Source organism: Chinchilla lanigera, unplaced genomic scaffold (assembly GCF_000276665.1).
Source record: "Chinchilla lanigera isolate Chin_1 unplaced genomic scaffold, ChiLan1.0 scaffold00136, whole genome shotgun sequence".
Lineage (NCBI taxonomy): Eukaryota > Metazoa > Chordata > Mammalia > Rodentia > Chinchillidae > Chinchilla > Chinchilla lanigera.
Genome location: NW_004955537.1, coordinates 2,784,993 through 2,800,521, shown reverse-complemented (window position 1 = coordinate 2,800,521; position 15,529 = coordinate 2,784,993). Strand labels below are relative to the sequence as shown.

Below are 15,529 nucleotides of genomic sequence, written 5' to 3'. Positions count from 1 at the left end.
ATAAAATTATATGTATATTCCACTTGCTAAAATTTTTTTTCCAATCATGGTGTTGAGATTATGGTGTTCTATATGCACATGCCATTAATACATATGTCAGGATAGAAAGCATTGTACCTGGAATGAATTTTTGCCATTTTTGATCCACATTGTACTTCACACAGTGATTTCCTGCAGGAAATATAACGATCTGTTCATCAAAGAAGAAGATATTGTTGGTTACGTGAGATCGAAGACCAAAAACATGCAGCGACTGAGCTACCACGGTCGACATGGTACTTTTCCGGAGTTCTGCGAAAGACAGAGGGCACCCGGCGAGTGTAAGCGCGCCTCACCCCGCTCCCAGTCATTCTCAGCCTCCCGACTCCCTTCTTAGGCTCCGTCCCCGCTTTCCTTTTCTCTGTACTGCTTCCAGCTCGTTCTGACGACTCCCAGGGATCCATTCCCACCTTTTGCTTCTCCCTAGGTCACCAGACCACGCACATATCCAAAGGCGCTAACTCTAGAGATCTCAAGCAATCCTTGGACGCCTAACGCCGGAGCCGTTCCTATAGCAACCACAAACCGGAAGTTGTCTCACACCGGAAGCGGAAGTCCCCTTGGAAAAGCTGCGCCGCAGCGGCGAGTTGCGGCGGTTCTCGTTGTTCGAACGCACGTGGAGTCGCGCAGCGCGAGTCTGGGCTGAGGGTGGGATCCCGGGTGAGAACCTGTGAGGGTCCCAGCCGCGCGGGCCTCGGGCTGTCCCGCTCCTTCCGGTGGGCGTGCGAGATGGACACTCCGCCGCTCTCCGGCTCCGACTCGGATTCCGATGATTCTCTGGTCACGGACCGAGAGGTAGGTGACCGCGGAGCTCGCGGGACCGGGCGCGCGAGAAGGACCCGTGTTCCTCTGGTTATGACCCCTGCTCTGCCCTGCAGTTGCAGGATGCGTTTTCCCGCGGACTCCTGAAGCCAGGCCTCAATGTGGTGCTCGAGGGGCCGAAGAAGGCCGTGAACAACGTGGTGAGCTCGGGTGCCGGGTCGCACAGAGGGTGCTTGGAGTTGGGATGCGCACCGGGAGGAGCTGTGCTTGGGAGACTGATGCTTGTCACGGGAACCACAGATTTGCCGAGAGGGTTGATTACCTGTCAAGCTATTTGGTTAGGGTTTTGTCTTGGCTTAGCACCCTTGTTTGGGACAGAAAAACTCAGGGCCCTAAGCTCAGTGTCTGAATTATTTAGAGTGGCCTGAAGCAATGTTTGGCCGAATTCGAGCGGGATCTAGAATGGGTTGAAAGGCTCGATGTGACCCTGCCTCCCGTGCCGGACATCAGTGCACCTGAGCCAGCACCTCAGAAGAAGGACCAGAAAGCTGTTAATCCAGAAGACGACTTCCAGCGGGAAATGAGTTTGTATGTTTTTTTGCTACTGTGGGAGAAGTGGGGGGGCATTCCTGTGCTAGAGGGTCCAGGGAGAGGACTGTGGTGAGGCCTCACCCTCAGGAACCTAGGGAGTTAGCTTGAGCCTGGGAATGGAGAGGAAGTTGGGAGATTCTTTGCTGAAGAAAAGAGCCCAGTGTTTTTGCGTGTGCGTTCAGTCACTAGAGCAAACTTTGCTTATGAAAGCTTCTTGTGAGAACTTTTCTTTAGGGATTACAGAAGAATTCATAATTGATATTTGCTTATGTGTTAATGGGTACCGTTAGAGTGGTCGCCCTCTTATACAACTAATTTATTTTTAGCAGCACTTCCTTCCTTTTGAAAGATGGTATACAGAGAAGTTTCTGTAAGATTTCAAATTAGTGAGGTTTTATTACGACTTTTGTTGGTTTATTCCTTTGTTCTGACTAGTGGAAGTCAGATGTTCGTAGTCCTGATCTTGGTTAACTGAGAGGCAGTAAGAGGGCATGGAGGCCTTTCTCCCTCCTCTCATCCCACACTTTGTCTGTAATCTCAGCTACCGCCAGGCTCAGGCAGCAGTGTTGGCAGCATTACCCCGCCTCCACCAGCTCAAAGTTCCTACCAAGCGGCCCACTGATTATTTTGCAGAAATGGCCAAGTCCGATCAGCAGATGCAAAAGGTAAGTTTTTCCCTGGAAAGCCAAAGCTTTGTACTGAAGTGTAGTCAGTAGATTTATCTCCCATATTGTTTTTTAAAAAATAAGTCCAGTACTGGGGAGCTGGTTTTTAGAGATAATTATTATCTTTTCTAGAAATTCATTAGAGTCATGGCAGATACCACCCATTAGATACATGTGAGATTACATTTTTCTATTTAAATAAGAGAAGTATGGTCTCTGAAGTAAAAGTGGGTTTCGTGTTTCCCTCCTGCCACGGTAATGGCTTGGTTTGTTCTGGTCCTGCTGTTGCCGCTAAGCAGTGCTGTCACTGTAGACAGTTTGTATTCTGTGGGCTTCAGTTTTCTAGGAAATGAGGGGTTACTATAAGGCTCAATTGTAGTATAATATAGACTTAGGTGTAAGACTTCTGGTCTGCATTTAATTTTGGGAGGAGGAGGAGGATTTCTAGTATATATCCAGGGTATATTTAAATATTTCCCTCTGTCTCAGGCAAGACTTTATGAAGCTCTTGTCTAGCTGGTACTGAAAGAACTTCATCTGGAGACGAGCTCAGATATATCTCTGTACATTCACACTTACAATTTCATATTTTTAGCTGAAATGTGTATGTTTGGTGAAAGGGGCTAGGTGTTGGATGTGTGCTGGAGTTTTTCTTGTTTGTGTCACTCATTAGAGAAGGGTACTGAAGCTGCATGTTATTTTGCAGAGATTAAGGATGGAGAGTCATTGATCTTTCTTGGACTACATTTTTGTATAATAGAACAGACATCGCACTGGGAGTGGGAAGGGCACTTTTAATCTCTGGCTCCACCAGTGACACTGGTATATTAGGCAAAGGGCTGAGCTTTTGGGCCTTATTGTCCTCATGGGTTAAAATACAGTAGATGATTTATACCATAGTTTTCAGAACTGAGAATATTTGTTCCTTGATTTGGTGTACTCTAAGATGGTCTGGCAACATTTTGTTTGCATTTTAGATTCGACAGAAACTGCAGACTAAACAAGCTGCCATGGAGAAGTCTGAAAAGGCTAAGCAACTGCGAGCGCTGAGGAAATATGGAAAGAAGGTGAGGAAGAAAATGTTCAGGAAATAGGATGAAACCAATTACATCTGTCTGATGGGATGGCTGTGGTCTGATTTGGTTCCATGCCTTATGTGTGTTTGTCACGTGCTTCCTGTGTCATAGTAGAGCGTGTGTGTTGGGATTCAAGAGCACAGTTTCACCCGAATACCTGTGTAGCAACAGTAGTACTGTGGAAATGGCAGGCAAGCTAGTCATCTCTTTGGAATATAGGTTCCACATCCATGTGGTAGAGAGCTGAAATCAGATCAGTGGTTTCCAAACATTATGTCTCAGCAAAATCAGGAGAAAATTTTGAAATATTTCTAGGCGCCAGAATTTCTGAGAATCTTTGTATGCTTTCTCTCTTTTCTAAAAAGCCTCTCAGGTACTTCTGATGCATTTCCTGGGTGTGACACACTGGCCTCCATGATTGTCAGGTCACTGGAGGAATTATTCTATTGATTATCATCCGGTCTGAAAGGTAAAGGGTCACACAGTGTTTGACTGTAACTGTCAGAGTTCTAATGTAAAACTAGATTAGACAGTCCATGAAAGCTTTTTGGTTTTTCTTTTTCATTGAATAGGTCACCTAAGAAAGAAGATGACAGGAAATAGGGTTGTGGGAAAGAGTGAATGTGAGGAGGATCTGCGTGGATGTTAAGCATTTGTAAGCATTTTGGATATAATCTTTATAACCTGGGGCCTGGAGTTGTCTGCAGTTAGGGTCATTTCATTTATGAATCCTCAGCAGAGGCGGAGTAGGTGAGCATTCTGTCCTCTGCAAAAGGTCTGCTGTGGATTTGGTGTTTCTGTGATTTGGAAGTGGCTGGCTGATACTATCTCAAAGACACTGGCAATTAGTTAAGTATAACCTAATTTATTAAGAGCAAAGAAAAACTCTTGGGCCTGTTGGCTTGCTCTTTCTTATTTGAGGAAACCTTGGGGCAGTGTTTCTCAGTGTGAAGTAATTTTGCCTCACCTGCCCCCCAACCTTGACACATTTTTCATTTGTCACATCTTGGGTGGAGGTGCTACAGGTATTTAGTGGCTAGAAGGCAGGGATGTTGCTAAACATCCTAAAATGCACAGGAAAGGCCTTACCCACCAACAGAGGATTACTCCTAAACTGTCAGTAGTGTTGAGATTGAGAAACCCTGCCCTTTTTAAAAAAATTTAAATCCTTTTATTTTAAAAGTACATAATGTTTATATTCCTTGTGGGGAGTTGGTCCATGTACATAACACATCTTAATTCCTCTTCTCATCCTCTGTCCCTCCTTCCCTCCTACCTCCCTCTATTTTGATCCCCTTTGAGAAGGGTTTGCCTCCCTTCTTCCTATCATCTGTCTTTCATTTTATTCTTTATTTGCACTTTGGGTTTTTCATAAAAGAGAAATCATGTAATATTTAAGCCTGTATGTCCAGTTTATTTCACTTAACGTTATGGTCACAAGGAGTATCCATTTTCTTACAAGTGACTCATTTATCTTTATGACAGAGTAGTATTCCATTGTATTTAAAAACCACATATTCTTTATCCAGTCGTCTGTTAATATGCACTTTCAAGATTTAGTTATTTTGAATTGTGCTGCTATAAAAATGGGCGTGCATGTATCACTGTAATATTATGTCTTTAACTCTTTCAGGAAGATACCTAGAGGTGAATAGTAGCTGGGTCAAATGGAATTTCTGGTTTGGTTTTTTGAGGAATCTCCATACTGATTTTGAAAGTGATCAGACTAGTTTACATTCCTGCCAGTAGTGTAGGATGGTTGCTTTTTCCCCCACAGGCTCTATAGCCTTTGTTATTATTTGATATCTTGATGATGGTCATTCTTTCTGGGGTAAGGTGGAATCTCAGTGTTGTTTTAATTTACAATTCTCTTAATGGCCAATGATGTTGAGCATGTGTTCATATATTTGTTGGCCATTTTTACTTCTGTGAAGCATCTATTGATTTCAGTTGCCCGTTCTTTTGATTGTGTCTTTGTCTTTTGGGTAGTCAAATTTTTTTGTGATATATATATATATATATTCAATTCCCTTTGTTTTTAAAGCTTTTTAGTTTTTCTTTATTTTCTGGGGTGATTTGTTACTTTCATCCCTTGTAACAATGGGTTGGACATTTAATCTGTCCAGTTATAATTAATGGGCAAAACTGAATGTAGATCTAAATATGATTTGCTAGTTTTATAGGCAGGAATGTATGTTGGGATAAAAGTGCAGGCTTTGGAGTAGGGCTGCTTGGATGTGGATCTCAGTTTTGTGCTTTCTTGCAGTGTAACTTGGGCAAGAATGTAACCACTCTGCATTCATTTAGTAAAACTTCATTGAATGGTTATGAAGAAGAACTAAGACTGTACCTAGAGCCCTTAGCGTGGTTTTGGGCATCTATCAGTAAATGTTAAATGGTGGTGGTGTGAATCACAGTGTGTTTCTGTGTTTGTTTTTTCCATTTTTATTTATTTATTTATATTTTACCGGTACATTTTAGATATACATAATGATCACATTCATCATAGAGAATTTGTACCTGTACGTGATATAACTTGTTTTCCCCCATCCTCCCACCGTCCCTTTAGCCCCTCCTCCTCTCCCCATTTACAAAGTTTTGTTTCTATGTTTCCCTTTTCTCTTTTTTTTACTTTTCCCTTCTTTCCTTTCCCCCTTCCCTCTCTTGCATTCCCCTCCCCATTCTGTGCTTGTTTTCTAATACATTATTATTATTGAGAGAATGTAGACAGTTGGAATAATTTCCTTGTGTCCACACCACAGGTGCAAACAGAGGTTCTGCAGAAGAGGCAGCAGGAGAAGTCACATATGATGAATGCCATTAAGAAATATCAGAAAGGTCAGCACATCTTTGCTGAGGGAGTTGGGGAACAGGGAGGGGTAGTAGATGCGTTACAAGAATTTTGGACACACAGTTCTTTGATGTCCTCTCAATTGATGTGGAACTGTGGACCTAAGTTTTGAGGCGCTTCTTAAAAACCTTTTAAAAAGAAGTACAGCTGACCCAAATGCTTCTTTACTTACAGGCTTCTCTGATAAATTGGATTTCCTTGAGGGAGAGCAGAAACCTGTTGCCCGGGGCACAAAGGCAGGAGCTAAAGGCCAGCAGATGAAGAAGGGGTAAGAAGCATGCTGGTTTGGTTCACTTTGCTTTGGTTCTGTGATGTGTAGTAGGCCAACAGTGTGTGAACATCTTGGAAACTTCACAGGATGGCCCTGAGTGGAGAGAGGGCAGCCCTTGCTGTGGCTAGGACTTACAGTGCCTTGTGATGGTTCTCTTCAGCCATGTCAGCCTTCAAAGGTGACAACCAGGTGTTTGCCTTGTTTGAAGTTACCACTGTAGCAGTGTGTGGCTCCCCTTCTCAGAGTGCGGTGGTAGAGAGTACAGACCTAGGGTTCAGATCCAGAATCTGCCACTCAGGGGGGTGGCTCTGAGCAGGTCACTTGTTGATGGCCTCATCTGTTCCCATGGAGAAATGGTTTGTGCCTCACTTACAGTACCATAGAGACTGAAAGGGAGAAGGTTGCATTTTTGTTCTGTTTAGTCCAGCTTTCTGCACACCTGTCCTAGGCCTGGACAGCAGGCCTAGGAGAAATGAAAATTTTCGTACTATAACATCAAGTGCTATGATAGAGACATTTAGAGACGATCAGTTAAGCACCAAGTCTGGGGATGGCTTCCTGGAGGAGGGGCCCCTCCGAGCTGAGTATGAAGGATGAGTAAAGATTGTCCAGAAAGGTAGGCGAGAGGCTGGTTTGGGGAAGAAGAAAGAACCCGAGTGAGCAGAGGCACGGAGATGGGAGGCAGCAGGCTGGTGTGAGGAGCAGCTGGTGTTCGGCATCTCGGGCGACCGGGGGTACAGCATGAGGTACGGAGCAGTGAGCGGGGCTGGGGGCCTGGCCTGTTCGCTGGCTGTACCCACAGTGATGACTGGGTTAGGGCATGTTTGAAAAGATAACAGTGACACTTGTGGATATGGACCAGAGGGAAATGAGAACTTGATTGGCTGTTAGAAAAGCTCAGATGAGCAGTGATACTACCCTAAAAGTGCAGTCAGGAAGAAAGGAAATGGAGGGAGAAACACTAAAGAGGTTAAATGAGCTGGACTCAGTAATTGGATTGGATGCAGAGAGACAGCAGCCTGGGTGACTGGGCAGATGGTAGGAGCACCGGCTGCAAGGTGGGCGTTGGTGCTGGTCGTGGAGCCTGTCTAGGATGGGAGATGACATGTACTTTGGTATGTGCTGAGCTTGATGAGTTTTAAAATGTACTACATTTGAATGTTAGCTGCACATATATATCTGTGAGAGGATAGAAACAACCGAGGGTGATTTTAGCAAGATAGAGTGAAAATATAAAGCTTTCTGAAGATAGCAGAAAGCCATTATGTAGATCCTTTTCTACTTTTTCTTTGTTTTCTTGCCATAAGAATTAAAATCATAAATAGAGGAGCTTGCCTAGGGAGTCTGCAAGTAAAAATGTGTGCCAGGGATGGAATTCTAGTGACTGCCTAAGTGGCTTTTCACAAAGGAACCTGAGGGTATTGTTGGGCCACGAGGTTCACTGGGGTTTGTAGTGCTGTGCTGATCTATCTGCTGCCTTTTGTCCAGGCCCAGTGCCAAACGACGATATAAAAACCAGAAGTTCGGCTTTGGGGGGAAGAAGAAAGGCTCCAAGTGGAACACCCGTGAGAGCCATGATGATGTGTCCAGCTTCCGGGCCAAGACGGCACATGGGAAAGGCCTTAAGAGGCCTGGAAAGAAAGGATCAAATGTAAGTGAAACAGGCGCCCAGGTGAGGGCAGGCTCAGTCTTCTCCCAACCCCACATCCTCCCTCCCCTTCTTTGTCTGGGGGAGAGGGTCCTGTGCTGTGTGACTGCCTGTGGTTTTATTTTTATGTAGAAGAGACCTGGCAAACGAACTAGAGAGAAGATGAAGAATAGAACCCGTTAAACAGCATCTTTATATATGGAGAACAGGAAGAAGGGATGAAGACTTGGAATTCACAGTACAGTTGGACCCTATCTCTTGTCCTTTTTCTTTTTTTATTGGAAAAAATTCTTTCAATAAATTAAAACTTTTTAATGAAACATATATCCTTGGTTAAAAACTCAGAACTGAAAGATTTAGAAGCACTTTGCATATTAAACAGTTTTGCTTTTATTTATAATTTAAACTGATCCAAATGACCTTTCTTTTATGATAGTTGAAGATTTAGTGTATACCTCCTTCCCTTCCTCGTCCTCATCCTTCTAATTTGTTTTATTACAGTCAATTCCTTTTTTATATTTAATTTATTTTAAAGAGAAAAGAACATAAAACAAAAAGACAAAAACAAAACAACAAAAATGATACAGAATTCCTAAAAAAGATGATAGGAAATTAACAGTGGTTGTTATATTACCTATTGTTATCTTCAAAGTAGTTGCTCAGATTACCAGATATAGGCATGCAGTATTGATCAAACAATTAAACATTAACTGTTCAATAAACCATTAGAAATTAGTAGTACAATTGTCTTAGCTATCTTGTGTATATATACATTTTTTCACTTCTTTTCTCCTTTCCCTCTTCCCAGTTGTTCCTTATGAGCAGTTTCTCTCCCTTTCACAATAATCTGTTGTACCTTTCAGATTTTATTAACTCATTCAGGGTCTTATACTAGGGAGACAATATGATGTTTACACATGGGGGTCTGATTTATTTCACTTATGAGTATGGTCTGGAGTTGCATTCATTTACCTATAAAAGCCTTGAGTTTATCTCTATAGCTAAGTAATACTCCATTGTATTAAAATAGCACATCTTTTTTATCCATTCCTCAGTTGATGGGCATTTGGGTTGTTTCCAAGATTTAGCTATTACGGACTGTGCTGCTGTAAATATGGGTGCATGCATATTGCTGTGGTATGATGTTTTCAGTTCTTCAGGAAAAATACCCAGAAGGGGGATAGCTGGATTCAATGGGACCTCTAATCCTAGTTTCTTGAGGATTCATACTGATTTCCACAGTGGTTGTACCAGTCTACACTCCCACTAGCAGTGGAGAAGGGTTGCTTTTTCCCTAATCCCCTCCATCATTTGTTATTGGTTTATTTCTTGATGACAGCCATTCTTTCTGGGGTGAGATGGAGTCTCAGTGTTTTAATTTGCATTTCTTGAATGACTAATGGTGTTGAACATTTTTTCATCTATTTGCCACTTATATTTCTTCATTTGAGAAGTGTGTATTCATCTCAGATGCCCATTTTTGGATTGGGTATCTGAATTTGACTTTTTTTTTTTGGTACCTGGAATTGAACTCAGGAGCTTGCACTTGCCAGGCAGGCACTTGTACCACTGAGCTATATCCCTGGGCCTAAATAATTATAGCTGCTTCTGCTTGCTTTTTTGGTGAGTACCTGGACATCTAACTCACAACCTTGTTCTTACCAGGCAGGTGTTGTGCCACTGGGCTATATCCCCAGCCCTGGGTCTCTGAATTTTTTTAATTGTATATATGTTCTAGATAGAAGTCCTTTGTTGGGGGACAGTTGGCTAAAATTTTTCCCAGTTCATGGGCTTTCTTTTTACTTTGTTAGTGATTTGATGTGCAAAAACTTTTCAGTAAGATGAGATCCCAGTTGTTGATTCTTTGAAGTATTTCCCATGCAGTTTTGTTTTTGTTCGTGAACTCTCTGCCTACCCCAGTGTCTTCAAGATTTCTACCTACTTTCTCTTCTAGTAGATTTAGTGTTTCTGTTTTAATATTTAGATCTTTGATCCATTTTGACTTTAGTGCATGTTGATAGACATGCATCTAATTTTAGCCTTTGGCATGTGGAGAGCCAGTTCTTCTAGCACCATTTATTAAAGAGGCTATCTTTCTTCCAGTGAACATGTTTGGCCCCTTTGTCAAAGATAATGTGGCTGAGTGTGTTTGTGGTTGGCTAAATCTTCTAGTCTGGTCCATTGATTCTCAGGTCTGTTTTTTTGCCAATACCATGCTGATTTTATCACAGCAGCATTGTAGTATAATTTCAAGTCAGGGATTGTGATGCCTCCTACCTTTCCTTTGTTGCGTAGGATTGCTTTGCTATTTTGGGTCTCTTCTGGTTCCAGATGAATTTTAGGAATGTTTTCTCTAGATCTGTGAGGTATACTAATGGTAATTTGATCAGAATTGCATTGAATCTGTATAACAGTTTTGGGAGTATGGCCATTTTCACAATGCTGATTCTTCCTATCCATGAGCAAGGAATATCTTTCCATTTTCTGAAATCCTCTTTGATCTCTTTTTTTTAGAGTACTGTAATTTTTACTGTATAGATCTACTTTGTTAGATTGATTCCTAAGTATTTTGGTTTTTTGGATGCTATTATGAAAGGTGTGGTTTCCCTAATTTCTCTGTCAGTGTGTTGGTTGTTTGTGTATAGGAATGCTGTTGATTTTTGAGTGTTGACTTTGCATCCAGCTATACTACTGAATTTGTGTATTAATTCTGGGAGCCTTTTGGTGGAGTTTTTGGGGTCTTGCAAGGAGAGTATCATGTCATCTGTGAATAATGATAATTGCACTTCTTCCTTTTCTGTCCTTACTCCTTTTATTTTTTTCTCTTGTCTAATTGCTTTGGCTAATGTTCCCAGTACTGTGTTGAATAGGAGTGGTGATACTGGACATCCTTGTGTTCTTCCTGATTTTAGAGTGAAAGCGTTCAGCTTTTGTCCATTTATTTAGAATAATGTTGTCTGTTGGTTTGTCATAGATGGCTTTGATCAGGATGAGGTAAAGTACATCTATTCTGATTTTCTGTAGGGTTCTTATTATGAATTTGTGTTGAACTTTGTGAAAAGCTTTTTCTGCATTTATTGAGAGGATCATGTGATCCTTGTCTTTGATTCTGTTGATATGGTATATTACAATCATTGATTTTTGTATATTGAACCATCCTTGCATTCCTGGGATGAATCCCACTTGGTCATGATGTATAATCTTGATGATTTGCTACCTTCTGTTAGCTAGTATTTTATTGAGAATTTTTGCATCTGTGTTCATTAGGGAGATTGGCCAGTAGTTCTCTTTTTTGGTTGAGTCTTTCTCTGGTTTTGGTATCAGAATAATACTTGCCTCCAGGAATGAATTAGGGACTATTGCTTCCCTTTCTATTTCACTAAAGAGTTTGAGGAGAATTGGCAGTAGATCTCCTCTAAATTTCTTTTAGAATTCATCTGTGAATCCATTAGGACCTGGGCTTTTCTTTATTGGTAAGTTTTCTTTACGTTTTTAATTGCATTGACTGATATTCGGTTATTCAGGATTTTTATATTTCCTTGATTTAGCTTTGGCAAGTCATATATATCTAGGAATCTGTCCATTTCTTCTGTGTTTTCCATCCTATGAAGGTAAAGATTTTTGAAGTAAGTACTGATCTTCTGAATTTCTGCAGGCTCTGTAGTGATTTCATCCTTTTTATTCCTGATTGCATGGATTTGAGTTTTTTCTTTCCTTTTTTTAATAAGGTTGGCTGTTAAGGATTTATCAGTTTTATTTATTCTTTCAAAGAACCGACTCTTGATTCATTAATTCTTTGTATTGTTTTCATGGTCTCCATAGTGTTAATTTCTGCTCTTATCTTTATAATTTGTTCCCTTCTTTAGGCTTTGGGCTTGACTTGCTCTTTTTTTTCTAGAAGCTTGTGGTGTAGCCCAAGGTTATTTATTTGTTCTTGTTCTGTTTTCCTGATGTGGGAATTCACCACTGTAAACTTCCCTCTGAGGACTGCTTTCATTGCATTCCACAGGTTCTGGTAAGTTGTATCTGCATTTTCATTTGATTGTAAACATTGTTTAATTTCTTCTTTAATTTCATCTGTGACCCATTGGTTATTCAGGAGGGTGTTACTTAATTTCCATGTGTTTATGGCATTTTTGCAATTTATTTTATCAGTTTCCAATTTTATTGCACTATGGTCTGATAATATGCATGGGATAATTTTAATTCTTTTGCATTTACTTAAGCATGTTTTATGTGCTAGTATATGGTCAATTTGAGAAAACGTCCCCTATGCAACAGAAAATAACGTGTGTTCTGATATTGTTGGTTAGAACACTCTGTAAAGGTCTACTAAGTCTCTTTGTTCCCCGCAGTCAATTCTTACAAAGGTAGATGCATTATACTCAGATTTCCTCTGAGGTACTGTTGTTGGTTTTTCCTCTTTCCTAATTTTCTCTCTGTGTCCTCATTTTTCCCACATATTTATCATTTTGTCCACTCTGTGATTTTCGTGCTCTATGCTAAGGCTGCTGTAAAACTTACTACCCTGACTCTACTAGACTGTTAAGGTTGGCCTCAGTATCTCGTGGATCCCATAGTTTCCTTGTTAGTTTATACCTCATTTGTTACATACTATTTGTTATTATCTTAAGAAAGGTAATATGAGAAGTCAGTTTTTCATTATTAGAGGCCATTTTTCTGAAATTGCCTTTACTTTGACTTGCAAAATTTTCCTTAAAAATGTTGAAGGCCCTTTGATCTGCAGCCTCTTGTGTTGCATTGAGCAATCTGGTGCCTCCATCATTCTCTTGCTCTCTGGAAGCTTTTCTATTTTTTTTTTTTTCTCTTTGGGTACCAGGAATCAAACTCAAGACTGCATTTGCCAGGCAGGCACTGTGCCACTGAGCTATATCCCCAGCCCTAGAAGCTTTTGATGATTGGCGATTTTAAGGTGCCCTGCCTTTATGTTGGTCTGCTTCTATTTTTTATTAGAGTGTTTAGTAGGATTGAAGTTCTTTGTAGGAAATTCTGTTTGATAACCTGTTTTTCTTGCCATTTTCTTTCGCTGTAATTCTGGAATTTCTGTTGAAGGTTATATTTTGCTTCTACTTTGGGGTAAAGATTTCTTTGATTCTATTTTCAAATTATTTTATTGAATATTTGCTTTAGGTTTTTTTTTTTTTTTTTTTTTTGGTTTTTCTTTTTTTTTGCCAATACCATACTGATTTTCTCTCAGTAGCTTTGTAGTATAATTTTTGGTTTTTCTCCGGTACCGGGAACCGAACTCACAACCTTGCGCTTGCCAGGCAGGTGCTTTGCCGCTGAGCTAAATCCCCAGCCCCTGCTTTAGGTTTTTTTTGAGGCAGGGTCTCACTTATGTAGTTCAAGCTGACCTTGAACTCCCTGTGTAGCTCAGGCTGACCTCAAACTCATGGTGATCCTCCTGCCTCTGCCTCCTAAGTGCTGGGATTACAGGCATGTGCCACTATGCCCAGCACTTTAGCTTTTACTTTATTCCCTCAAAGTTGTTTATTCTCTAATCCATTTCATTTGTCTATAGATGCAATAATATGTCTCTGAGGATATGATTTATAGTTTTAAGATTTTCTTCTGTTCCCATCATTCTTTTTCCTCAGGTGTGTCTTTCCCAGTGCATTTTGCTTACACTTTTTAAAATAATTGATGATTGTAATTGTACATATTTTTTGGCTCCAATGTGATATTTCAGTACATGTGTAGAATGTCTACTGATCATTTCAGAGTAATTAACATTTTCATCTCATAAGTACTTTCTCTTTGACTTCCTTATGCTGCTCCTACTTAATTCATAAAGTATTGTTTTGAACAACAGCTACCCTGCTGTGCTGTCGAACATTAGAACTTACTACTTCTTTGTAAATGTGTGTGGTACCTATTATCCAGCTTTCCTCTCCCTCCCACCACCCTTCCTAGCATCTTGGAATCACTGTTCTATATTCCAATGCAGTTGTTAAAGCATCCACATACGAGGGAGAGGTGCCATATTTGTCTTCTGCTTTTTTTTTTTATGTTGAGCAGGCTTATAGAAGTTAAAAGCTTAGACTCTGGGTTTTTCTATTTACTTGCTGTTTGACCTCTGGCAGGTGAAGTTTCTGTGCTTTTTCATGTCTGGTAGACATAGTATAGTACCTATCTCTTGCTTTCCGCATTAAGTTCATATATGTAGAAAGCTTAGGACATTGCTTGCCATAGCATAATCCAATTATTCTTTATTTAATAATATACCATTCTGTTGTAGTTTGGAGTTTTGCAAGGGGAACAGTACAATACAGGACACGTTTTATAAGATTATTTTATAACAGTCACCCAAAGAATCCTATACAAAGAGTGTAGTAAATCTGTCCACACACTAAAGACCAAAGAATCTGGCTGAGGGCCTGGATCCCATTGGAATGTCCTACATGAGCCCGGCTGAAGACCTAGAGCCTGTAACAATGCCTCCATGAGTCCAACTGGAGGCCCAGAGCCCATGACAACATCTCATGCAGGCCTGCTTCACAGATCTGTGTTGGGAAGGCCCAAAGGTCAATGGTGGAATCTAGAAAGTCTGTGCCAGCAGGATGAAGGATCTGTGCTAGCAGGCTGAAGGATCTTCACTGGAGCCAGGAAACAACACTCAAGAATCAGAGCTCTCCTGAAAAGTACCACAGCCATCCTCAGCAACAGTGAGGCCCCCAGCTCCTCAGATGATGAGGAATGTTGAGTTCCCATCAGGAAAGCCACTGCAAAATTTTCTCCAGGACACTGAGCTGTGTGCCACCTTTCCCTCCAGAACCAGGAAGCGATGCTCATAGTGAGGACCAGATCTCCCCCAAAGTGAACCACAGCCATATTCAGTGACAATGAGGTCCCGAGCAACTCCTCAGAACAGCCGAGTTCATCAGGAAAGCCAACATGACAAGCTTCTCTGGGAAAATCCACAGCTCCCTACAGCTTCCCAACAGCTTCCAGCAGCTCCCCAACAGCTTTTCATATTCTTCCTCTCCAATTCTACCTCTTATGCTGCTGGCAACGATCCTCAAGTGGGCCTCCCACACCCAGCCCCACAGGTTCAGTTCAGCTGGGTGTTACAAGTTGACCACCAGTTGTCCATCTACCACACCGTCTATATACCCTTGTTTAGAATTATTTTGCATGGGTAGTGCATTGGTCTATTTTTTGCTGCTATAACAAAATACTCAAGGCTGGGAACTTTATAAATAAAAGAAGTTTACTTAGCTCACAGTTTTGGAGGCTTAATGTTCCAAGATTGGGCAACCCCATCTTCTAAATCTCTGATGAGGACCTCATGGCTGCTGGTACCATGATTGTGGGAGCATGATTAGAAGGGATCACATAACAAGACAGGAAGCTGGAGAGATTTAGGGACTAGGCTTACTCTTATAATAACTTGATTTTGTGAGAACTGTCAGGCCAGTGTGAATCTCATCCAAGGGCAATGCTCCTTGTGACCTAATGACCTTGTTATGGGTCTCACCTTTTCAGGGTTTCACCACCTCTTCATAACTGCTGCTTTTGGGACCAAACCTCCAGTACATGAGCCCTATTAGGTGGGGGGAAGGAGCACATCCAAACCATCAGATGGCTTTGCGTGGTGTCTGCCGG

The 15,529-nt window shown here is 41.3% G+C and overlaps 2 protein-coding genes across 5 annotated transcripts in view; one reads left to right on the top strand and one right to left on the bottom strand.

The window, feature by feature from the left end:
• Positions 1-557, bottom strand: part of Cfap57 (cilia and flagella associated protein 57) — a 61,447-nt gene extending 60,890 nt beyond the window's left edge. For 2 of the 4 annotated variants that reach the window (XM_005410633.2, XM_005410634.2), the window contains exons 1-2: positions 450-557; positions 118-291 (exon numbers count right to left, since the gene is read on the bottom strand). In XM_005410633.2, coding sequence (XP_005410690.1) covers positions 118-274 — 157 coding nt within the window. In that variant the 5' untranslated portion in view covers positions 275-291; positions 450-557. Of the gene's footprint in view, positions 1-117; positions 292-449 lie in introns of those variants that run through there. The other 2 variants (XM_005410635.2, XM_013507773.1) reach the window with 2 other exon arrangements.
• Positions 273-8,227, top strand: Ebna1bp2 (EBNA1 binding protein 2). The gene is given in 11 exon segments (XM_005410632.2): positions 273-320; positions 467-527; positions 530-834; positions 918-1,001; positions 1,220-1,389; positions 1,934-2,057; positions 3,035-3,124; positions 5,896-5,971; positions 6,159-6,252; positions 7,744-7,906; positions 8,036-8,227. Coding segments are annotated over 11 exon segments (1,266 nt in total). The 3' UTR covers positions 8,087-8,227.
• The last annotated feature ends 7,302 nt before the right edge of the window (positions 8,228-15,529 follow it).